The sequence below is a fragment of the Phyllobates terribilis genome, unplaced genomic scaffold (genome assembly GCF_046119375.1).
Source record: "Phyllobates terribilis strain yellow unplaced genomic scaffold, ASM4611937v1 Scaffold_3__8_contigs__length_932513732, whole genome shotgun sequence".
In the NCBI taxonomy this organism is placed as follows: domain Eukaryota; kingdom Metazoa; phylum Chordata; class Amphibia; order Anura; family Dendrobatidae; genus Phyllobates; species Phyllobates terribilis.
In genome coordinates, this window is record NW_027362763.1 from 516,403,299 (window position 1) to 516,427,990 (window position 24,692).

Sequence of the window (24,692 nt, forward strand, 5' to 3'; positions counted from 1 at the left end):
GTTGCTTCCCCCTGTGTTTGTCTCCCTTGTTGTCTTTAGTTGTTAGTGGGGACTGACCAGTGCTCATACCCCCCTTCGCTATCCAGGGCCTAGCTCTAGGGAGATACATGGCTTATGTTTCCTGTTCGGCAATTAGTGAGGAACCAATATAGGGACAGTAGGAAAGACAGGGTGATATTAGATCAGCCTAGGAGGTCTCCACTACCCCTTTCCCTAGTGTCTGAGCTCCCTTCCCCTCATTCCTTAGTGTTGCACTTTGTCTTTTCTACACTGTGCGTGACATCTCTACTCTTAATCTGCTTCTGTATATGATTCACTCACCAAATGTTTTTTGTCTACTATGTTGGGTATATGTATATCTTATATCCAAAGTAACAAAGGAAGCTTATAATGTTAAAACAGTATGCAAAAGGATAATAATTGATAATACAAAATTAAGTGCACATGATAAGGAAAACACAATAGAGTGACAGTACATGCCAAAGTAGCAAGATATGGCGGCTCACCTATCAAACACAACACAAATGCATAAAAATTAAGAATTTGTGAAACCCACAAATCACCCATCAATGCATGTTTTTTGTTTACTGTGTTGTGAGTACACATGTCTTTTTACATTTATCTCTAATAAAAAACATTGTTTATACTTCTTTTCTACCATTTTGGTCCCACACTTATATATATATATATATATATATATATATATATATATATATATATAATTTTTTTTAATTTATTTATGCTTCATTCAAAATCTGATTATTTGAGAATTCTGAATGCTGTTATCAAATCTGTACAGAGAATTCATCAGGATAGCAAAAATATATCTAATAAAAATATATCTAATAAACTACAGTAATCACACTAACATAAAGCTAAAGTTCACAAGCTAACAAAATATCATAGTTCTTGACTTGCTAAATTCAGTATATCTTTCACATTTAGTTGATGTCGTAAGTAAAATGTATAGCTTCATCAAGGTAAAAAACATAACATTTACTATATTCTGATTGCAAAAAAAATAGGAAATAGTTGCACTAGAGTTCAAGTCCTCTTCCTCTCTGAAGAAGCAATTTGCATTATTGAGTAACCATTGTAAAAATACACTGAAACAGGAAGCTAACGCCTCTTCTGCTTGTTACTTTATGCTACATATGGAGAAGACTGGTGTATTCAGAACTCTAAAAGGATTGTTTGGTTCTAAGACAAAACAATATGGTGCATTTTATAATGGTAAATTCAATTACAGAAGGTCCTCAAGGCGATCCAACCAGACATCTTGTGAAAGTCTCATCTACAGAAGACATGGTTCTTGGAAGGAAGTTTTAAAGTAAGCAATTCAATGATCATGTGTTTTGGCTTTTGAGGAGATGATGCCACATTTGAATATTCTTATAGCATAGTAATCTTTGAGCTGAACTTTTTTCTGCAGTCACTTTATGTGAATGCAGACTTGTGAATCCTCACATTGCGCGCACTGCATGCTGCAAGGATTCTCTGGTGCCGGTGTCAGGTGTCTTGAGCGAGTGAATGCAAATATGTGATTTGTATACATACTGTCATTAGCTGACTAGATGGGTGTGTCCTCACTCAATGTAAATGTATTGAGAGAGGCTGGAAACAGTCTAGTCTGAATGAATGCCTGCTCCCATTGCCAGCACCTCAGAGAATACTGAGAGTGTGCAGTGCGGACTGTGAGGATTCACAAGGTTGCAGTCACATAGAGTGACTGCACACTTGCAGTTTAAGAGGGGCCAATCCCTTTAATTTTCAGCCTCTTCTTGATATAGACAAATCATATTATGTGACATTATGTGCATTAATACATACGACTAAGATAAAGTCTTAGAGTAAATGAGCAAAGTTTGTCCCAGACTTTCACATTCACCTCCAAAGCAGCAAGCAGCTTCTGTCACAACCATATTATGATGGTGTCACGATTCCTCCGATCTGAGTGTCTGGATGAAATAAATGACAGTTCTGCTGTCCAATCTTGGAATAGGGCATAGTGAGCTGTCAGTATGATGATGGACAGCTCAGCCCTCCAATCAGATGCAGGGACCTGCTAAGCTGTCAGTGTCTGAAGTGCCAGTTTAGCCGTCCAATCAGGACCAGGGTGTGCGAGGCTTCATCAATGTGTCTCTTGTCCAGAGTAATTACCTGGCTATTCAACCAGGTCAGTGCCTTTGATTGCTGCTAATTGTAGCTTTGATCATGAGGTGTGTGCTTGATCTGTGCTCCTTGTCTGATATGCTGATCTTTGCTGCTCAAACTAGAATTTGTCTTGACCATAGGTTTGCCTAGCCCTTTTTTCGTTTCCTGATTACTAGTGTTGAGCGAACATGCTCGACACTGCTCGGTACTCGCCCGAGCATCACGCTACTCGGGATGTTCGGCGAGCACCGAGCATTTCCGGGTTACTCGGGCGGGAGCTCGGGTCTCCGCCCTGCATGTTTGGCGCTCTTTACAGAGCCAATGAACATGCAGGGATTGCCAGCCAGTCACTGTAATGCCGCAGCCATGTTGTTTGTGGGCATTACAGTGATTGGCTGGCCGCACAGCGTCACCTCCCAGACGATCAGCCCATCATGATTGGTGTGTGTGGGTGTCTGTGCGTGTGTCTGCGAGTGTGTGCGGGGTGTCTGTGCGTGTGTCTGCGAGTGTGTGCGGGGTGTCTGTGCGATGTCTGCGGGTGTGTGCGATGTCTGCGGGTGTGCGCGGTGTCTGTGCGATGTCTGCGGTGTCTGTGCAATGTCTGCGAGTGTGTGCGGTGTCTGTGCGATGTCTGCGAGTGTGTGCGGTGTCTGTGCGATGTCTGCGGGTGTGTGCGATGTCTGCGGGTGTGTGCGGTGTCTGTGCGATGTCTGCGGGTGTGCGCGGTGTCTGTGCGATGTCTGCGGGTGTGTGCGGTGTCTGTGCGATGTCTGCGAGTGTGTGCGGGGTGTCTGTGCGTGTGTCTGCGAGTGTGTGCGGGGTGTCTGTGCGATGTCTGCGGGTGTGTGCGATGTCTGCGGGTGTGCGCGGTGTCTGTGCGATGTCTGCGGTGTCTGTGCGATGTCTGCGAGTGTGTGCGGTGTCTGTGCGATGTCTGCGAGTGTGTGCGGTGTCTGTGCGATGTCTGCGGGTGTGTGCGATGTCTGCGGGTGTGTGCGGTGTCTGTGCGATGTCTGCGGGTGTGCGCGGTGTCTGTGCGATGTCTGCGGGTGTGTGCGGTGTCTGTGCGATGTCTGCGAGTGTGTGCGGTGTCTGTGCGATGTCTGCGGGTGTGTGCGTGCAGGCAGACATAGGCCGATGTGACACTACTACTCCCATCGGCCTATGTCTGTCCCCCGTCCACTCGTGCCAGCAGGATCAGCTCGATGGGAGCAGTAGTTCCCATCAGCCTGATCCTGCTATTTAAATTGCCCTACTGTGTCCCCAATCAATTTTAAATACATGTCATTGGTGGCCAGTGGTTGCCTACAATAAATTAGTTCATACATTACCTGTCCCTGCCGATCGCCACCTAAAATAAAGTAAAAAATAAAAAACTACACCTATACTCACCTAGACACCTAATTCCCCGAAGCCATCGATCTCCTGTAATAAAATATAAAATAATAAACCACAACCTTATCCTTACCCCTCCGTAGTAGTCCACGAGTGTCCCACGATGATCTCCAGTTTAGAGCAGCCACATAGAATGTGACCGCTCTGAACCGCTGCTGCCGCTAGAATGATGGGGCCGTAAAGCAGCCCCGTCATTGCATAAGCGGGTTCGCCGGAGTTCAGGCAGCGCTGCTCCGGTTAGCTCCTTTACGGCCCTGCTGTATCATGAGAAATTCCCATGGTACAGCAGTGCCGTAAAGAGGTCTCCGGAGCTGCGCTGCCTGAATGCACTCCGGTGACCTCAGTCTGTGGCTCCCGCTGCCGGGAGCGGACGTGTTCCCGGCAGTGTGAGCTTACAGCAGCCATGCACAGCTGTCACCATCTCCAGATGTGACAGCTATGCATGGGAGATCAGTGCAGGAACGTGGACAGGTAAGTATTTTTTTTTAGTAAACTAAGAATTAAATAAAATTGTGTGTTTTATTTCAAATAAATTATTTTTTTCTGGGTGTAGTGTGTTTTTTCTTTTTAACACTTTGTAGGTTAGTAATGGGGGTGTCTTATAGACGCCCATCACTACTAACCTGGGCTTCATGGCAGCTGGCGCTGATATGAACCCCAACCCTATTACCCCCTGCCACCGCACCAGGGCAGCGTGGAAGAGCGAGGCTAAGTGCCAGAGTTGGCGCATCCTATGGATGCGCCATTTCTGGGGCGGCTGACGGCTGGTGTTTCTAGCCTGGGAGGGGGCCAATATTCATGGCACCCTTCCTGGGCTATTAATATCAGCCCCCAGCTGTCTGCCTAGCCTTTGCTAGGTATTAAATAGGGGGTACCCCACGTCATTTTTTGGGGGGGGGTCCCCCATTTTAATAGCTAGTAAAGGCTAGGTATTCAGCTGGGGGCTGATATTAGTAGTCTGGGAAGCTCCGTGGGTATTACCCACTTCCCAGGCTTCAAACAGCTGCCCCAGCCGTCTGCTTAACCTCCGCTAGTGCCTAAAATTATGGGGGATCCTCACGCCAATTTTTTTTAAAATAAATCCTTTATTTTAACACTAAATGACATTTGAGGAGTTAATAAAGATGCAGTCCCTAAATTATTATTTATTTTTTAATTAATTTTTCCCAAAAATTTTGACGTGGGCTTTGCCATATTTTTGTATGCCAGCCAGGTACAGCATCCAGCTTCTATGAATGCGCCATTTTCCGGGGTGGCTGCAGACTGCAATTTGCACCGGTGGGGGGGGCAGAAAGCTTGGGCCTCCCTGCGCTGCAGATTCCATCCCCCAGCTGCCTAGTTGTACCTGGCTGGACACACAAATAGGGAGAAGCCACACGTATTTTTTTTTTAATTATTTCATGAAATTCATGAAATAATAAAGAAAAAAAGGGCTTCCCTATATTGTTGTGTCCGGCCAGGTACAAATAGGTAGCTGGTGGTTGGGCGCAGCCCGTTCCTGCCTGCTGTACCTGGCTGGACACAAATATAGTGCGAAGCCCCACGTCAATTTTTTTTAATTATTTCAGGAAATTGATGAAATAATTTTAAAAAAATTGATGTGGGGCTTCGCCCTATATTTGTGTCCAGCCAGGTACAGCAGGCAGGAACGGGCTGCGCCCAACCACCAGCTGCCTATTTGTACCTGGCCGGACACAACAATATAGGGAAGCCCTTTTTTAAAAAAATTATTTCATGAAATAATTTAAAAAAAATTGACGTGGGGCTTCGCACTATATTTGTGTCCAGCCAGGTACAGCAGGCAGGAACGGGCTGCCCCCAACCACCAGCTGCCTATTTGTACCTGGTTGGACACAACAATATAGGGAAGCCCTTTTTTTCTTAATTATTTCATGACTTTCATGAAATAATTTAAAAAAAAAATACGTGGGGCTTCGCCCTATTTTTGTGTCCAGCCAGGTACAACTAGGCAGCTGGGGGCTGGAATCCGCAGCACAGGGAGGCCCAGGCTTTCTGGGCCCCACCCGCTGCAAATTGCAGTCCGCAACCACCCCGGAAAATGGCGCGTTCATAGAAGCGCCATCTTCTGGCGCTGTACCCAACTCATCCAGGGCCTTGGTGCGGTGGCTCACAGGGTAATAAAGGGGTTAAGGCCAGCTTGGCATTATCAGCTGGCCCTAAGCCCAAAATTCATGGGGTCACGCCAATATTAGACATGACCACCATGAATTTCTAGTAAAGTACTTAAAAAAAAACACAACACCCAGAAAAAAGTCCTTTAATTGAAATAAACACACAATTCTTTATTGTTCTAAATTAAACTATACTTACCATCACGCCCATTCCAGCTGAAGCCAACGATCTCCTGCAATAAAAGAAAAATAATAAAGCAACCTCATCCTTACCTTTCCATGGTTCCCAGTACAGCTTCAGCTCTGCTACATCGAGATGACAGGCTGGACCGCAGCAGAACGCTGCCATCCAGCCTGTCATCCCGCAGACACTGAGAAGCGCAGGCTTGCTTGCGCTCCTCAGTGTCTCTCTGTGACGGCATAAAGATGAGCCGAGGTCATGTCCAATGAACTCGGCTTACCTCATGCACGTCACTGACAGCGTGGGAAAATTCTCCTGCACTCAGCGCTTCAGTGTGAGAATTTTCCCACGCTGTCAGTGACGTGAATGAGGTGAGGTCATGTCCAATGAACTCAGCTCACCTCATGCACGTCACTGACAGCGTGGGAAAATTCTCACGCTGAAGCGCTGAGTGCAGGAGAATTCTCCCACGCTGTCAGTGACGTGCATGAGGTGAGCTGAGTTCATTGGACATGAACTCGGCTCATCTGGATGCCGTCACAGAGAGACACTGAGGAGCGCAAGCATGCCTGCGCTTCTCAGTGTCTGCGGGATGACAGGCTGGATGGCAGCGTTCTGCTGCGGTCCAGCCTGTCATCTCGATGTAGCAGATCTGAAGCTGTCCTGGGAACCATGGAAAGGTAAGGATGAGGTTGCTTTATTATTTTTCTTTTATTGCAGGAGATCGTTGGCTTCAGCTGGAATTGGCGTGATGGTAAGTATAGTTTAATTTAGAACAATAAAGAATTGTGTGTTTATTTCAATTAAAGGACTTTATTCTGGGTGTTTGTGTTTTTTTTTTTTTAACTTTGACTATGGGGTTAGTAATGGGGGTGTCTTATAGACGCCTCTCCATTACTAACCTGGGCTTGATGTCAGCTGGCATAATAAGCTGACATCAACCCCAACCCTATTACCCCACTGCCACCGCTACAGGGCAGTGGGAAGAGCGAGGCTAAGTGCCAGAATTGGCGCATCCTATGGATGCACCATTTCTGGGATGGCTGACGGCTGGTGTTTCTAGCCTGGGAGGGGGCCAATATTCATGGCACCCTTCCTGGGCTATTAATATCAGCCCCCAGCTGTCTGCCTAGCCTTTGCTAGCTATTAAATTAGGGGGGACCCCACGTCATTTTTTTGAGCGGGTCCCCCATTTTAATAGCTAGCAAAGGCTAGGTATTCAGCTGGGGGCTCATATTAGTAGCCTGGGAAGCTCCGTGGGTATTACCCCTTCCCAGGCTTCAAACATCTGCCCCAGCCGTCTGCTTAACCTCCGCTAGAGACTAAAATTAAGGGGAACCCCACGCCATTTTTTTTTTAAATAAATCCTTTATTTTAACACTAAATGACAAGTACAGTAATCAACACTGTCACTGTACTTCATATATATGTGACTGACATGTTTCTATCTATCTAATCTATGTATGATTCTCTATTCCTTCTATTCTAAATTGTCGGGTACAGATGCTGAATTGCCGGCCGGCTTTTTTAAAGAGACGGTGCATGAAAACACTATTATATTTTGAAATAAATCCTTTACACTAAATGACAAGTACAGTAAGCAACACTGTCACTGTACTTCATATACAGTGCCTACAAGTAGTATTCAACCCCCTGCAGATTTAGCTGGTTTGATAAGATGCAAATAAGTTAGAGCCTTCAAACTGCAAACGAGAGTAGGTTTTATGAACAGAAGCATAAATCTTACAAACCAAAAAGTTATGTTGCTCAGTTGAATTTTATTAAATTTTAAACATAAAAGTGTGGGTCAATTATTATACAACCCCTATGTTTAATATTTTGTGGAATAACCCTTGTTTGCAATTACAGCTAATAATCGTCTTTTATAAGACCTGATCAGGCCGGCACAGGTCTGTGGAGTTATCTTGGCCCACTCCTCCATGCAGATCTTCTCCAAGTTATCTAGGTTCTTTGGGTGTCTCATGTGGACTTTATTCTTGAGCTCCTTCCACAAGTTTTCAATTGGGTTAAGGTCAGGAGACTGACTAGGCCACTCCAACACCTTGACTTTTTCCCTATTGAACCAGGCCTTGGTTTTCTTGGCTGTGTGCTTTGGGTCGTTGTCTTGTTGGAAGATGAAATTACGACCCATCTTAAGATCCTTGATGGAGGAGCGGAGGTTCTTGGCCAAAATCTCCAGGTAGGCCGTGCTATCCATCTTCCCATGGATGCGGACCAGATGGCCAGGCCCCTTTGCAGAGAAACAGCCCTACAGCATGATGCTGCCACCACCATGCTTGACTGTAGGGATGGTATTCTTGGGGTCGTATGCAGTGCCATCCAGTCTCCAAACGTCACGTGTGTGGTTGGCACCAAAGATCTCGATCTTGGTCTCATCAGACCATAGAACCTTGAACCAGTCTGTCTCAGAGTCCTCCAAGTGATCATGAGCAAACTGTAGACGAGCCTTGACATGACGCTTTGAAAGTAAAGGTACCTTACGGGCTCGTCTGGAACGGAGACCATTGCGGTGGAGTACGTTACTTATGGTATTGACTGAAACCAATGTCCCCACTGCCATGAGATCTTCCCGGAGCTCCTTCCTTGTTGTCCTTGGGTTAGCCTTGACTCTTCGGACAAGCCTGGCCTCGGCACGGGAGGACACTTTCAAAGGCTGTCCTGGCCGTGGAAGGCTAACAGTAGTTCCATAAGCCTTCCACTTACGGATGATGCTCCCAACAGTGGAGACAGGTAGGCCCAACTCCTTGGAAAGGGTTTTGTACCCCTTGCCAGCCTTGTGACCCTCCACGATCTTGTCTCTGATGGCCTTGGAATGCTCCTTTGTCATTCCCATGTTGACCATGTCTGAGTGCTGTTCACAAGTTTGGGGAGGGTCTTAAATAGTCAGAAAAGGCTGGCAAAAGAGATCTTTAATCCACACATGTGAAGCTCATTATTCTTGGTGCCTGAACTACTTCTTAATACTTTAGGGGGACCAAACAGAATTCTTGTGGTTTGAGGGGTTGAATAATAAATGACACTCTGAATTAACTTTTAACGTTTTAAAAAAAAAAAAAAAAATTTGCTGCAGTGCATTTCCCACTTCCAGGCTGATCTATAGTACAAATGTCACAATGCCAAGTTAATTCCGCATGTGTCAACCAGCTAAATCTGCAGGGGGTTGAATACTACTTGTAGGCACTGTATATGTGACTGACATGTTTCTATCTATCTAATCTATGTGTGAAGCTCTATTCTGTCTGTTATAAATTGTTGGGTACCGCAGCTGAATTGCCGGCCGCCTTTTTTAAAGAGACAGTGCATGAAAACACTATTATATTTTGAAATAAATCCTTTACACTAAATGACAAGTACAGTAAGCAACACTGTCACTGTACTTCATATATATGTGACTGACATGTTTCTATCTATCTAATCTATGTGTGAAGCTCTATTCTGTCTGTTATAAATTGTCGGGTACCGCAGCTGAATTGCCGGCCGGCTTTTTTAAAGAGACAGTGCATGAAAACACAATTATTTTTTTTAATAAATCCTTTACACTAAATGACAAGTACAGTAAGCAACACTGTCACTGTACTTCATATATATGTGACTGACATGTTTCTATATATCTAATCTATGTGTGAAGCTCTATTCTTTCTGTTGTAAATTGTCGGGTACCGGTGTATGCCGCTGATGAATTGCCGGCTTTTCGCGTAATACATTCTACATTATTCTTAGTTGTTTTACTTCATGCAGAATTAACCTACAAGGAAAGAAAGGGTTTATTTTCATTCCGATATTTGTGTCCCATTGACTTGCATTGGTTTCCGGTATCGGAATCGGCGATATCCGATACTTTTTGGGTATCGAATCCGATACGATATTTCCTGATATCGGAAGGTATCGCTCAACACTATCCTTAACATATTTCACAGGAAAAAAGTTTCAGTTTAGTTTTTGAACGTTTTGTTGTGAGCCTGTAAAAGTGGCTTAATACCTCTGACCACGTTGTTGACAGCAGTGACCTGGGGGTCAGAAATGCTTCCTGGGGCGATCCCCATGCTGTCCCCATGTCATTTGAGCACTGTCACTATCGTTTTGGGCACTTGTTAGGCTTTTAAAAGACTGCCGGGGGTGCCGCCGCAAAAATGCTCGAGTCTCCCATAGACTAACATTGGGCTCGTTGCTCGGGTCGAGCACCCGAGTATCACGGCGAGCTCGGCCCGAGCTTCGAGCACCCGAGCATTTTAGTGCTCGCTCAACACTACTGATTACGCCTTTGTCTCACTCCTCTGCCTATGACGTACTCTCTTGACCTCGAACCACTTGACTACCCAGCCTCACGGCTTATCCGTGAGTAGTGACTAGCATCACAGATGGTCTTTTGGACTGCAAAGAGTTGTTGCTATATATTATGGGACATATAGTTCTTGCACAGGGACCCATTTTGGACTTTGTCCACACCTAATACCTGACCTTCACTAATTTATAGTTGCAAAATTATTAACTCTTCCCCCATTGCAAGTAAATGTAATAGTAAAATTTACAAAATTTCTGCTGTTTGCAATAAACCATTGAAACAAGAAAAATGTAGATATCTCAATACAACTAATATACCAAGAAATTTCTTCAAACTCAACATAAAATGCCACTTTTAATGACACACTTAGTAAAGTGAGTAGTTCTAATGTCTAACCAGCAAAAGTAGGAATAATTAGGAACATCCGACATAGGGTTTGTCTATTGTCAGTATCCATGAATTCACAATTTTCTGCACAGATGCTGTAGACAAAAAAAAAAAGAATATTTAGAAACAAGAAAGTTTGTTTTCAATGGATTAGAGAAAATAAATGTCTGCAAAGGTACATAAATGCTTTAAATCAACAAATTCAGACACATTGAATAAGGAATTTCAGGCACAAAATCTGTTGCTCAGCCCTTTCATTAGTTCTCTGTTGACCAGCGAGCATTCTTGTCTCCTTACCTTTACAGACCACTGTTTGCTTGCAATGCATTCCCTAATGATGATAAGTTTTGTTGCTCTTCTACAGTAATTAGACATTCATCCTTTATAAAAGCTGGTGCTCTGGAATTAGCTGCCTTTTTTCCCATTACCTAAGTAATTAGGATGCATTTGATTTTATTTCAGTAAAGCTTGAAAGCAAATAATTAAAGTGAATGATACTAAACATCATTGCTGCTTAGTTTGTGGAAACACAATTATTTTAGTCATTCTCCTGATTACGGATGTTGACATTAATTACTAATGACTAAAGCTATTTGATAATTCCTCTTTTTATTTCATTATATCGTATGGTCAAATTAGTCGTGGAAAAGAACCCCACAATTTCAGCAATGATTTGGCTATTTATCAAAACGATTAGCTAATTGTTATGTCACGCACAGATTTGGTTGTAGTCGATAAAAATTAAACAGCAAAAAAAGTTAACGTAGCAAAAGTGAGTTAAAAGAAACTTGGCAGAAACTGTTACCCCTCAAACCATTAAAATGATTGTGTTGCCCTTTAAAAACTAAGCTAGTTGATTGATTAATGTCCCCAAAGCACTGCTCTAATAGCAAGAAGTCAGGTTTTAAAATTATGTCTGGAAGTGCATTGAGGCGTGAAAATGCACTTAGAGCTTCATAGCATCATGCTAAATTTCTATACCTAGCAGCACTCTATCCCGTTTATTCTAGTATATGGCCTGTTAATCAGCCAGGGGAGGATGCTGGTAGGTAGGAAATGAATTTTTTCACCACTTAAATAAAAAAGAACCTGTACATGTTTGGTGTCTATGAACGTGTAATGACCTGGAGAATAATAATGGCAGGTCACTTTTAGCATTCAGTGAAAGTGGTAAAAAAAATAAAAAAAAACATCTGTGGTATTGCACTTTTTTGCAATTTCACCGCACTTGGAATTTTTTTCACATTTTCCCGTACACGATATGGTAAAACCAGTAATGACATTCAAAAGTACAACTCGTCCCGCAACAAAATAAGCCCTCACACGGCCATATTGACCAAAAAATAAAAACGCTATGGCTCTGGGAACAAGTGGAGCAAAAAAACGAAAATTCAAAAACGGAAAATCCCAGGGTTGCGAAGGGGTTAAAATTTCGAGTCAAGTACCAACTTTTTCATATATAATAAAATTCTGATTGGCTACAGTGTTTCCATAATGGTATTCGAGGACAAAAAAGGGAAGAGTTTGGAGGGGAACACAGGCAAGGGTAGAGAGGAAAATCTGGGGATCCGTAGGTGAGTACATGTTTTATTTGATTTAAAAAAAAATAAAGGAGTGGACAATCCCTTCACTTGTCTTACGACTGCTAAAAAGTTCTTACAGTGGTGGCCAAAAGTATTGGCACCCCTGCAATTCTGTCAGATAATACTCAGTTTCTTCTTGAAAATGATTGCAATCACAAATTCTTTGGTATTATTATCTTCATTTAATTTGTCTTCAATGAAAAAACACAAAAATAATTGTCCTAAAGCCAAATTGGATATAATTCCACACCAAACCTAAAAAAGGGGGTGGACAAAAGTATTGGCACTGTTTGAAAAATCATGTGATGCTTCTCTAATTCGTGTAATTAACAGCACCTGTAACTTACCTGTGGCACCTAACAGGTGTTGGCAATAACTAAATCACACTTGCAGCCAGTTAACATGGATTAAAGTTGACTCAACCTCTGTCCTGTGTCCTTGTGTGTACCACATTGAGCATGGAGAAAAGAAAGAAGACCAAAGAACTGTCTGAGGACTTGAGAAACCAAATTGTGAGGAAGCATGAGCAATCTCAAGGCTACAAGTCCATCTCCAAAGACCTGAATGTTCCTGTGTCTTCCGTGCGCAGTGTCATCAAGAAGTTTAAAGCCCATGGCACTGTGGCTAACCTTCCTAGATGTGGACAGAAAAGAAAAATTGACGAGAGATTTCAACGCAAGATTATGCGGATGGTGGATAAAGAACCTCGACTAACATCAAAACAAGTTCAAGCTGCCCTGCAGTCCGAGGGTACAACAGTGTCAACCCGTACTATCCGTCGGCGTCTGAATGAAAAGGGACTATATGGTAGGATACCCAGGAAGACCCCACTTCTTACCCCGAGACATAAAAAAGCCAGGCTGGAGTTTGCAAAACTTACCTGAGAAAGCCTAAAACGTTTTGGAGGAATTTTCTCTGGTCAGATGAGACAAAAGTAGAGCTTTTTGACAAAAAGCATCAACATAGAGTGTACAGGAAAAAATAAGAGGCATTCAAAGAAAATAACACAGTCCCTACAGTCAAACATGGCGGAGGTTCCTTGATGTTTTGGGGTTGCTTTGCTGCCTCTGGCACTGGACTGCTTGACCGTGTGCATGGCATTATGAAGTCTGAAGACTACCAAAAAATTTTGCAGCATAATGTAGGGCCAAGTGTGAGAAAACTGGGTCTCACTCAGAGGTCATGGGTCTTCCAGCAGGACAATGACCCAAAACACACTTCCAAAAGCACTATAAAATGGTTTGAGAGAAAGCACTGGAGACTTCTAAGGTGACCAGCAATGAGTCCAGACCTGAATCCCATAGAACACCTGTGGAGAGATCTCAAAATGGCAGTTTGGAGAAGGCACCCTTCAAATATCAGGGACCTGGAGCAGTTTGCCAAAGAAGAATGGTCTACAATTCCAGCAGAGCATTGTAAGAAACTCATTGATGGTTACCGGAAGCGGTTGTTCGCAGTTATTTTGGCTAAAGGTTGTGCAACCAAGTATTAGGCTGAGGGTGCCAATACTTTTGTCTGGCCCATTTTTGGAGTTTTGTGTGAAATGATCAATGATTTGATTTTGCTTCATTCTCTTTTGTGTTTTTTCTTTGCAAGCAAATTAAATGAAGATAATAAGACCAAAGAATTTGTGATTGCAATCATTTTCAGGAAGAAACTGAGTATTATCTGACAGAATTGCAGGGGTGCCAATACTTTTGGCCACCACTGTATGTCTCATACAAAAAAAACAATAGTCAGGAAAAAAAAAAACAGAAAGGTATTAAGCACAGTACTGACTGTATGTAGATAATGTGCTGCTATTTTTGCCCCAAACCTATATAAAATCATACAAAGGCATAGTGTGAGCCCATATCAGGCCAGGGGCATCATATAACTGATAAACATAACACAGCCATGTTCATAAAGCTTTTGGGAGTTGGGCAATAGCAATGAAGAACCAATATTCTTATACACAGTTATCTTTGGAAAAAAGAACATAAAAAAATTAAAATACTACAAAGTTAAGAAAATTATACAGTTAAATAGAGAGAACAAAATCTCTGTAGGCCACCTTCACATGTGACAAATTGAGTAAAGATTTTTTATGTGGATCCTGAAATAATGCACAATGCATATTTAGAATACCCAGTTTCTCAAAAGATCCCACCAAGGATATCAACAAAATAAAAGCAAGACTGTTGCGACAGAGCTACTGTTATGGTATATGAGGGGAGGTATGTGTCATGCAGGTTGCTAGCCTGTGTGAACTAGAACCAATACATTTTCTGCCAGCATATTATATGCTGGGGAGTTAACTCTTTTAAAGGGCGTGGTTTTATGGCAACGACATAGAGATGGGAGGGACGTCATTCCCCATAATTCCACCTCAGGGTGTGGCTGAGCAACGTTTAAATGTTCAGTCCTGTTTTTTTTTCTCTGTTGTTGAGTTTGGAGTGGCAAAGACTCCAGACTGGAAGGCCACAGCTCAGAGAGGAGCTGAAATCTGGGACTACAACCTGTGTGGCTAATCCCACACTGCTATGGACTGTGCTATCGTTTATCCTTTGTTTTACGAGAACGGCTTTCTTTATTTTTGATGGAGCTGCAGGGCTTTATGCCACTAAATAAAGCCTGCAGAGAAAACACTGTTCCTAAGTCTACTTCCAGAAGTGGCCGAGTGAGGCGTCTTACCACACTGTTCATTCAAATATTGGCCAAAGTTCTTATTGCACTGTATTGGGAGAATTATAAACCCGCGCATCTACACATTAAATTTTAAGATGTTTACTGTGCTATATAGTAATGAGTTCAAATGTGGTACACAAGTCATTACCTTTAGTTCTTACTATTTATTTTCTTCAGCGCAGGATTGCTTTGTAATTCAACTCTATCAGTGCAAAACTGTTATCTGTAACTACATGTTTGGTATTATTTACATTAGACGACCTGCAGAAATAAAAAAAATGCTGATCGGCCAGATGTCATTACTTTCGGCAGTACATGTTCTAGGATGTGCTGCCGAGAATGATGATTTTTGTAAGCCAGCGAAAAGTTAATATCATCTGACGAATGAGTATTTTGCTAACAACACTCATTCTCAGTTATTACCCAGTCTGCATGTACTCTTACGGCCCCCATACACATTAGATAGATGCAGTAGCATAGCCACTGAGAGAGCATAGGGTGCTGTAGGCCTTGGCTCCTCGATTAGAGAGACCTACCCATAGCTACTGCCACTCTCAATTGTATTGATATACACAGCACGCAAATATAGTTAAGCTCTATGGTAGAGCAGGGAGACATTCACTTTAAGCCTTCATTCTACAGAACGACAGGGTGATGCACTTGTCAAGGTGACTCTGACATCTTTGGCGTGTATTGGCGCAATGACATCATTGCGTTGGTCTGCCTGCACTTTGCAGATCGATTCATCAGGATCCAGGATAAAGTGAGCATATGAAGTTTTTTATTTTATTTAAAACTTGTGGTGTGACTGTGGGGCTCTCATATAGTGTGAGGGAAATTGTATAGCATGGGAGTTAGAGTAGGGGCCATTATAAAGCATGTGAGTTAATGTGGGGGCCATTATACAGCATAGGAGCTAATGTCGGGGCTATTATACAGTGTGGGACCTAATGTGGGATAATTATACAGTTTGGTGGCTACTGTGGGGCCATCATACAGTGTGGGAACTAGTGTGGGGGCCTTCATATATTGTGAGAACTACTGTGAGGGCCATCATACAGTGTGAGAGCCCTCATAAAATGTGGTGACTACTGTGGGAACCATTAAACAATGTAGGGGCTACTGTGGAGGGGCCTTCATACAGTGTGGGGAATACTGTGGGGGCCATCATAGAGTGTGGGGGCTACTGTTGGGGCCATTATACAGTATGGGAACTAATGTGGGGGCCATTATACAGTTTTGGGGTTACTGTAGGGGACATCATACAGTGTGGGGACCACTGTGGGGGCCTTCATATAGTGTTAGGACTAGAGATGAGCGAATGTTTTGATGTTTCAGTTCATCGAATAAACCCGAACATCAAAAAAAGGTTTGTGTTCGGGCACCTGAGTCCAAACACTAACATCAGAGATTTCCTGCTCTGTCATCTGCATGACAGTTCGGGAAACAGGGGCTTTGATTGGTGGTAACATCATTACCGCCGTTCACAGAGCTGAGGGATCACGCTGTCAGATGTCAGCGTGATCCCACAGCTGTGACAGTGACCCAAGGTAAAAAGCTCATCGCGGGTCAGAGGCGCTGGCTGATGAGACTGCTACCCCATCAGCTGGCGCCTGCTCATACTATTAACAGCGAGCGCAAGCGCCAATGACAAGAGGAGTAGCTTGTGCAGTGAAAGTAAAAAAAAAGTTAAAATTAACAAATAATTATTTAAATGAAAATTAAAAATACATTATACTCACATGCACCTAATCGCCGATGCCCTTGTCCCCTGTAAAAAAGAAAAAAGAAAAAAACACCATATACTCACCTAAACGCTGAATCCCCGATGCCTATGTCACCTGTAATAAAGGAGAAATAATAAACCACCATAATCCTCACCTATCTATAATCCCGGTAATCCAGATTGTCCCACAGCGATCTGATCATTGATAGAACAGCCACATCAGGAGATGTAACTGTGATATCTGGCAGCCGGCGATACACTGATAGGAGCGCAATCGCGATGAACTGCCTTGGGAGGGGTCACACAAGTTCATCAGCTGATTAACTTCTCTGACCTCACTTACGGCACCAGCGTCTGTGCAGTGTGTGTGCCATAAGTGGGGTTACCGGAGCTCATCAGCTAATTGAACTCTGGTGACCTCTCTCCCGGCAGCTCAGCACTGTACACTGACACAGAAGTGATTACATTCCTGTCATAGTATAGCTGTAAGGATCTGAATCATGTATCTGTTCTGTCCGGTTTTTGCCCTTATCCAAAATGGAGCCGCATGTACCTGTGCTGCCCTTATCCAAGATGGAGCTGCATGTACCTGTTCTGTTTGGTTCTGCCCTTATCCAAAATGGAGTTGACAGCCTCAGGGGCCATCTTGTTTCCTGTCTGATATCTCCTGTTTCCTGTTTGCTATATATATAAAGAGACTCTGGCCAACTATACTTTGCTTGTGTATCTTGTATCTTACCTGCTGCCAAGCTTGAAGGACTAGCATCATGCCTGTTGCTTCTCTACATTGGGATTCCCCACCTGTTACCTGCCTGCCATTTATCCGGACTTTCATCTGTGTGCAAAGACCCGCTCTGCATCCACCTGCAGTTCAGCCTGCTCTCTGCAAGGAGCCTGGTCCGGGCTCAGGATCTCGTGGACTGTGCGTTTCTGGACCAGGGACATCTATCGGTTTGTACTGACAACACAACCGTTTCCAGAGACTGTTTACTGATCGCTTATTGCCTATACTTGCCTGCTATAATAAATGCTTGCCTGCTTCAATATATCCTGTTAATACGATATATCGTGTTTGTCTTCACTCCGACCCACGCTATCGATCTCCATAAGTATAAAGTATATAGCTGACAATAGCTGGTTGTTCTCTAAAGCAGTCACATCAGTGATTGCTGATGGGACTGCTCTAGAACTAGCCCATATCGCCGTGGGACACTGTGGAATATGTCTTCACCTCGGACACGTGAGGGATGTTTTGGTTTTCTGTTGTTGCTTTTTTACAGGTGACAATGGTTTCAGCGGATTAGGCATTAGGTGAATATAAGGTTGGTTTTTTATTTTTGTTTTTTTTTACAGGGGAAAATGGCTTCAGCGGATTAGCCATTAGGTGAGTATATGGTATTTTTTAACTTTAAATAAATGATTAAAACAGTGCGGAATTTTATTTCAAATAAAGGATTTTTTTTCGGGCCATGTGTTTGATGGGGCGGCTGATGGTTGTTTATTGAAAACCAATTTTGAGCTTATCATGTTTGTGTAACCCTGTGTAGAGAACAATATCTACATCAACAAATTTATTTCACTAGAGTATAACTATTATAATGAAGACCAAAACCTCTTCAACTACAGCCAACCCAGCAAATAGAGACCCACTCAGGAGTGTGCTCACATTAAAAAAATTAGGGCCTGACACCACTGAAGTGTCATCAATTTCAGTAGATTAGAAGTAGTATTGTAGCGTCGGCGTCCCTGTCTCCTGCTAGGCAGGGACGCTGTTCCCCTCACCTCTCCGCTCCGTGCCCGGCGTCCTCCTCCCGCTCTGCTGGCAGCGCGCGCTGCTTCCCGGCCACTGTGCTTAGGGCGCGCGCGCGCTCCCCCTCTCTTAAAGGGGCCGCGCGCGCCGTCATAAGGAGTCCCCGGCCAATGGACGGACGACCTCACCATATATAAGGCACCTCCTCCAAAATGGAGGTGCCTTGAGCAATGTTGTTGCAAAGCCTTCACTCTGCTTCAGCCCTCAGGTCCCGTTACCAGTTACCTGCCAGTCACCTGCCAGATTCCTGCTTGTTACCTGCCAGTCACCTGCCAGATTCCTGCCTGTTACCTGCCAGTCACCTGCTAGATTCCTGCTTGATACCTGCCTGATATCCGCTTACCTGCTTGCAAGCCTGCGGTCCGACGGTCTGCCTTCCGACACCTGTCAGTCTGTCTATGGACCAGCCTGCCCGCTCACCTGGGAGTGCTCACCTTCTACCTGCCTGCTAGCCTACCTGGAGGCTCTGCCGTCACTTGCCGTGACCACCTGCCAGTCCAGAGACTCTTGCCCGCTCACCTGGTAGCGCTCACCTGCTACCTGCCTGCTAGCCTACCTGGAGGCTCTGCCGTCACTTGCCGTGACCACCTGCCAGTCCAGAGACTCTTGCCCGCTCACCTGGGAGTGCTCATCTGCTACCTGCCTGCTAGCCTACCTGGAGGCTCTGCCGTCACTTGCCGTGACCACCTGCCCGTCCAGAGACTCTTGCCCGCTCACCTGGGAGCGCTCACCTGCTACCTGCCTGCTAGCCTACCTGGAGGCTCTGCCATCTCTTGCTGTGACCACCTGCCCGTCCAGAGACTTTTGCCCGCTCACCTGGGAGCGTTCACCTGCTACCTGTCTGCTAGTCTACCCAGAGACTGTCCCTGTCACTTGCTGTGACTACCTGCCCTTCTACCCAGAGACTGTCCCTGTCACTTGCCGTGACTACCTGCCCGTCTTCCCTGGGAGCCATCCGCTTCCTTACAAGGACCGCCCCCTTGTATAGTTGCTCAGAGGTTCCGCCTCCCAGACCCGTTACAGTTTGCTCGGGCCATGGAACCCGGTGGCACCCAAGCTCCCTCGCTCTCGGACCTATGTCATGAACTGTCCCGTCAGAGGTCCCAACAGGAGTCCATCCTGAGTCATCTGCGGAATGTCAACTCTCGCCTGGACACTCTGACTGCTCCACCAGCAACCACCGCTAGTGTCATGACTCGCAGCCCGGCAGCGCCGCTGCCCACAAATACCATGGCATCCTGCCCCGGACCCCGGCTTTCTGCACCTCCTCGCTTCGGAGGCGACCCCGCTCAAGCTCGGGGCTTCATAAACCAGTGCACCCTGCACTTTGAACTCCTGTCCCACCAGTTTATCTCCGACCAGGCCAAAGTAGCCTTCATCATGTCCCATCTCACGGGGGAGGCACTGGCTTGGCTAAATCCTCTATGGGAGAGAGGAGACCCCCTGGTGTCCAACCTGCCAGCCTTTCTCACGGCTTTCCGGAAAGTCTTCGACGAACCCGGACGGAAGACCTCATCTGCATCATCTCTGCTACGCCTCCATCAAGGAAATCTCACCGTGGGCCAATATGCCATACGGTTCCATACCCTTGCTTCGGAGCTGGCCTGGGATAACGAAGCCCTGGTGTCTGTCTTTTGGGAAGGTCTGTCCGGCCGTATTAAAGATGAAATCGCCGGTCGGGACATACCTACCACTCTCGACGACTTAATAACTCTTGCCACCCGGATTGACATCCGGTTCCAGGAACGCGCCAAAGAGGTCACCCGTGAGAAGAGGTTTCCACGTCTAGCCCCTACCTTTCAGAAACCTGTCACTTCTCCCGCTACTTCCCAGGCGCACTCACCCGAGCCTATGCAGGTCGACCAGATCAAGATGGTCAAAACCCGTCAAGAGTTACGCCGTGCTGAGGGGAGCTACTTCTACTGTGGCAGTAAGGAGCACCGGATCCGTTCCTGCCCGGAGAGGTCGGGAAACGCCTGTGTCTAGGATCGCTCAGAGAGGTCATCCTAGACAAGAGTAAACCCTCTCCATCTCTGTTGCTGTCGGTTTCTATCATCTGCAGGGAGAACCGTTATTTTGAACTAGCCCAACTTGACTCTGGAGCTGCTGGAAATCTCATTTCTCAGTCTCTGGTAGAGAAATACCGCATTCCCACCAAACCTCTAGCTGTACCCTTATCTGCCGCTGCCGTGGATGGGGGCCTCTTACCACATCCCATCCAACTCATCACCGAATCCATAACCCTGCAGGTGGGAATGCTGCACTCTGAGAGCATCTTCTTTCATGTTCTGCCTGGACTCTCTCACGCCCTCTTACTAGGCCTACCTTGGCTTCAGAGACATGCACCCGTGCTTGATTGGCAGACCGGAGAAGTCCTTCGCTGGGGACAGGACTGCCATAAGACTTGTTTAGTTCCCGTCCATCCTGTCCGTCCTTCTCCTACTCCAGCCAATCTACCTGGTCTTCCGGCTACTTATTGGTCGTATGCGGACGTCTTTAATAAAAAGGAGGCAGAGACATTACCCCCTCATAGACCATACGACTGCCCAATCGACCTGATGCCCGGCGCTACTCCTCCCCGTGGGCACATTTACCCTTTGTCCGCTGCTGAGACCCGATCCATGTCAGAATATATTGAGGAAAATCTGGCCCGGGGGTTCATCCGGAAATCTACTTTCCCGGCGGGAGCAGGCTTCTTCTTCGTCAAAAAGAAGGACGGCTCACTCCGTCCCTGTATAGACTATAGAGGCCTTAACCAGATCACGGTGAAGAATAAATACCCCCTTCCACTCATTCCTGAATTATTTGACCATCTGAGGGGGGCTAGAATCTTCACCAAGCTGGACCTCCGTGGGGCGTATAACCTGGTCCGTATCCGTCAGGGGGATGAATGGAAGACGGCATTCAACACCCGGGACGGCCACTATGAATACCTGGTAATGCCCTTCGGTCTCTGTAACGCTCCCGCCGTCTTTCAAGAGTTGGTCAATGACATCTTCCGGGACCTTCTCTACTCCTGTGTAGTGGTGTACCTGGACGACATCTTGGTCTTCTCTCCGGATCTCCCCACACACCGGAGGGATGTTCGTCAGGTTCTGCTCAGGCTCAGGCAGAACCACCTCTACGCTAAATATGAGAAGTGCCTCTTTGAGCAGACCTCGCTTCCGTTTTTGGGCTGCATAATTTCTCAGACCGGCCTACGAATGGATCCTGAGAAACTGTCTGCCATCGAGAAGGCTATTCAGCGGTTCCTGGGCTTCGCCAACTACTACCGCCTCTTCATACCGCACTTCTCTTCCCGGACTGCCCCTATCTCTGCGCTCACCCGTAAGGGCACTAATCCCAGAGAATGGCCGCCCGAAGCAGAGGAAGCCTTTCTTTTCTTAAAACAGGCTTTCTCTTCCGCCCCGATGCTGCATTGCCCAGACGGCAACAAGCAATTCTTCCTGGAAGTTGACGCCTCCTCCTCTGGAGCCGGAGCGGTACTTACCCAAAAATCGTCTTCCGGGAGAATGGTAACTTGCGGCTTCTTCTCCAAACTCTTCTCCTCTTCCGAGCGCAACTATTCTACAGGAGACCGAGAGTTATTGGCCATTAAGCTGGCATTGGAGGAGTGGCGTTACCTGCTTGAGGGGGCTCTTCACCCGGTAATAATTTACACGGACCACAAGAACTTGGCTTACCTCCAGAGTGCCCAGAGACTTAACCCGCGCCAAGCCCGGTGGTCCTTGTTTTTTGCTCGCTTTGATTTTGTTTTTCATTTTCGCCCGGCTGACAAAAACATCAAAGCTGACGCCTTGTCCCGATACTTCCTGGTGTCTGATCTTGAGGAGGAACCTAAACACATCATCGATCCCGCCAGAGTAATGCAGGTGGCCCCCGTGAGTCTAAATTGTCTCCCTCCCGGTAAGACGTTCGTAATGGTACCTGATCGGGAGAAGATCCTACACTGGGGTCACTCGTCTAAGCTTGCTGGCCACGCCGGTCAGAAAAAGACCCTCCAGCTTATCACCCGGCACTACTGGTGGCCTACCCTGCACAAGGACGTAATAGACTTTGTTTCTGCCTGTGTGTCCTGCGCCCGCAACAAGGTTCCGAGACACCTGCCAGCCGGTCGCCTCCTTCCTCTTCCGGTACCTGCTGCCCCCTGGCAGCATATAGCTATGGACTTCATAACAGATCTCCCTGTCTCTGCCGGTTGTACGGTCATTTGGGTGGTCACTGACCGCTTTTCCAAAATGGCTCATTTCATTCCCCTGCCAGGCCTCCCGTCTGCACCCGAGCTGGCTAAAGACTTTATCCACCACATCTTCCGTCTCCATGGCCTGTCCCTCCACATCGTGTCGGATCGTGGGGTCCAGTTCACCTCACGCTTCTGGAGAGCCACATGTAAGCTGCTAGACGTCACCCTGGACTTCTCCTCCGCATACCACCCACAGTCCAATGGTCAAGTGGAGCGGATCAATCAGATCCTGACCAGTTACCTCCGGCACTTCGTTAATGCCCACCATTCACACTGGGTGGATCTCCTGCCATGGGCCGAATTCTCTTACAATAATCACGAGAGCGAATCTTCCTCCAAATCCCCGTTTTTTGTAGTCTTCGGTCAGCATCCTCGGATCCCATTTCCCGTCTCCACCTCGGTGGACAATCCGGCTGCGGAATCTCTCGTTAGCAAATTTTCCTCCATTTGGGAGAGTACCCGATCCGCACTCCTTCAGTCGTCCGAGCGGATGAAAAAACATGCTGACAAAAAACGCCTGGATCCTCCACAATTCCGTCCTGGAGATAAAGTCTGGCTCTCGTCCAAGTATGTCCGGCTCAAGATTCCTTCCTACAAGTTAGGGCCTCGGTTCATCGGTCCTCTGGAGGTCATCAGTCAAATCAACCCAGTGGCCTATAAATTGAAACTCCCGGGAAACTTGCGGATCCCTAACTCCTTCCATGTATCTCTCCTCAAACCCGTGGTACTTAACTCTTTTTCCAAGTCTACAGGTATGCCTCCTGCTCCGGTTTCCGCTGAAAACGAGTTTGAGGTAGAGAACATTCTGGCCACCAAAAGGGTAAGAGGAAAAAACTTTTTTCTGGTAGATTGGAAGGGGTTTGGTCCTGAGGAGAGAACTTGGGAGCCCCGGGAGAACATCCATGCCCCTCTCATCCTTGATAAATTTCTGTCTGGCCTAAAAAGGGGGGGGGCCTAAAGGGGGCGGTACTGTAGCGTCGGCGTCCCTGCCTCCTGCTAGGCAGGGACGCTGTTCCCCTCACCTCTCCGCTCCGTGCCCGGCGTCCTCCTCCCGCTCTGCTGGCAGCGCGCGCTGCTTCCCAGCCACTGTGCTTAGGGCGCGCGCGCGCTCCCCCTCTCTTAAAGGGGCCGCGCACGCCGTCCTAAGGAGTCCCCGGCCAATGGCCGGAGGACCTCACCATATATAAGTATATAAGGCACCTCCTCCAAAATGGAGGTGCCCGAGCAATGTTGTTGCAAAGCCTTCACTCTGCTTCAGCCCTCAGGTCCCGTTACTAGTTACCTGCCAGTCACCTGCCAGATTCCTGCTTGTTACCTGCCAGTCACCTGCCAGATTCCTGCTTGATACCTGCCTGATATCCGCTTACCTGCTTGCAAGCCTGCGGTCCGACGGTCTGCCTTCCGACACCTGTCAGTCTGTCTATGGACCAGCCTGTCCGCTCACCTGGGAGCGCTCACCTGCTACCTGCCTGCTAGCCTACCTGGAGGCTCTGCCGTCACTTGCCGTGACCACCTGCCAGTCCAGAGACTCTTGCCCGCTCACCTGGGAGCGCTCACCTGCTACCTGCCTGCTAGCCTACCTGGAGGCTCTGCCGTTACTTGCCGTGACCACCTGCCAGTCCAGAGACTCTTGCCCGCTCACCTGGGAGCGCTCACCTGCTACCTGCCTGCTAGCCTACCTGGAGGCTCTGCCGTCACTTGCCGTGACCACCTGCCAGTCCAGAGACTCTTGCCCGCTCACCTGGGAGCGCTCACCTGCTACCTGCCTGCTAGCCTACCTGGAGGCTCTGCCGTCACTTGCTGTGACCACCTGCCCGTCCAGAGACTTTTGCCCGCTCACCTGGGAGCGTCCACCTGCTACCTGTCTGCTATTCTACCCAGAGACTGTCCCTGTCACTTGCTGTGACTACCTGCCCTTCTACCCAGAGACTGTCCCTGCCACTTGCCGTGACTACCTGCCCTTCTACCCAGAGACTGTCCCTGTCACTTGCCGTGACTACCTGCCCATCTTCCCTGGGAGCCATCCGCTTCCTTACAAGGACCGCCCTCTTGTATAAGTTGCTCAGAGGTTCCGCCTCCCAGACCCGTTACAAGTATAATGTATAATGGAG

General features: G+C 46.6%; 1 protein-coding gene across 1 annotated transcript in view; it reads left to right on the forward strand.

Annotated features, from left to right (window-relative positions):
* The first annotated feature begins 1,127 nt into the window (after nt 1–1,127).
* LOC141258205 (enoyl-[acyl-carrier-protein] reductase, mitochondrial-like) overlaps nt 1,128–24,692 on the forward strand; it is a 109,587-nt gene continuing 86,022 nt past the window's right edge. Inside the window, exon 1 of the mRNA XM_073673207.1 lies at nt 1,128–1,330. Within this exon, the coding sequence (XP_073529308.1) occupies nt 1,146–1,330 (185 nt within the window). The 5' untranslated portion in view covers nt 1,128–1,145. The remainder of the gene's footprint in view (nt 1,331–24,692) is intronic.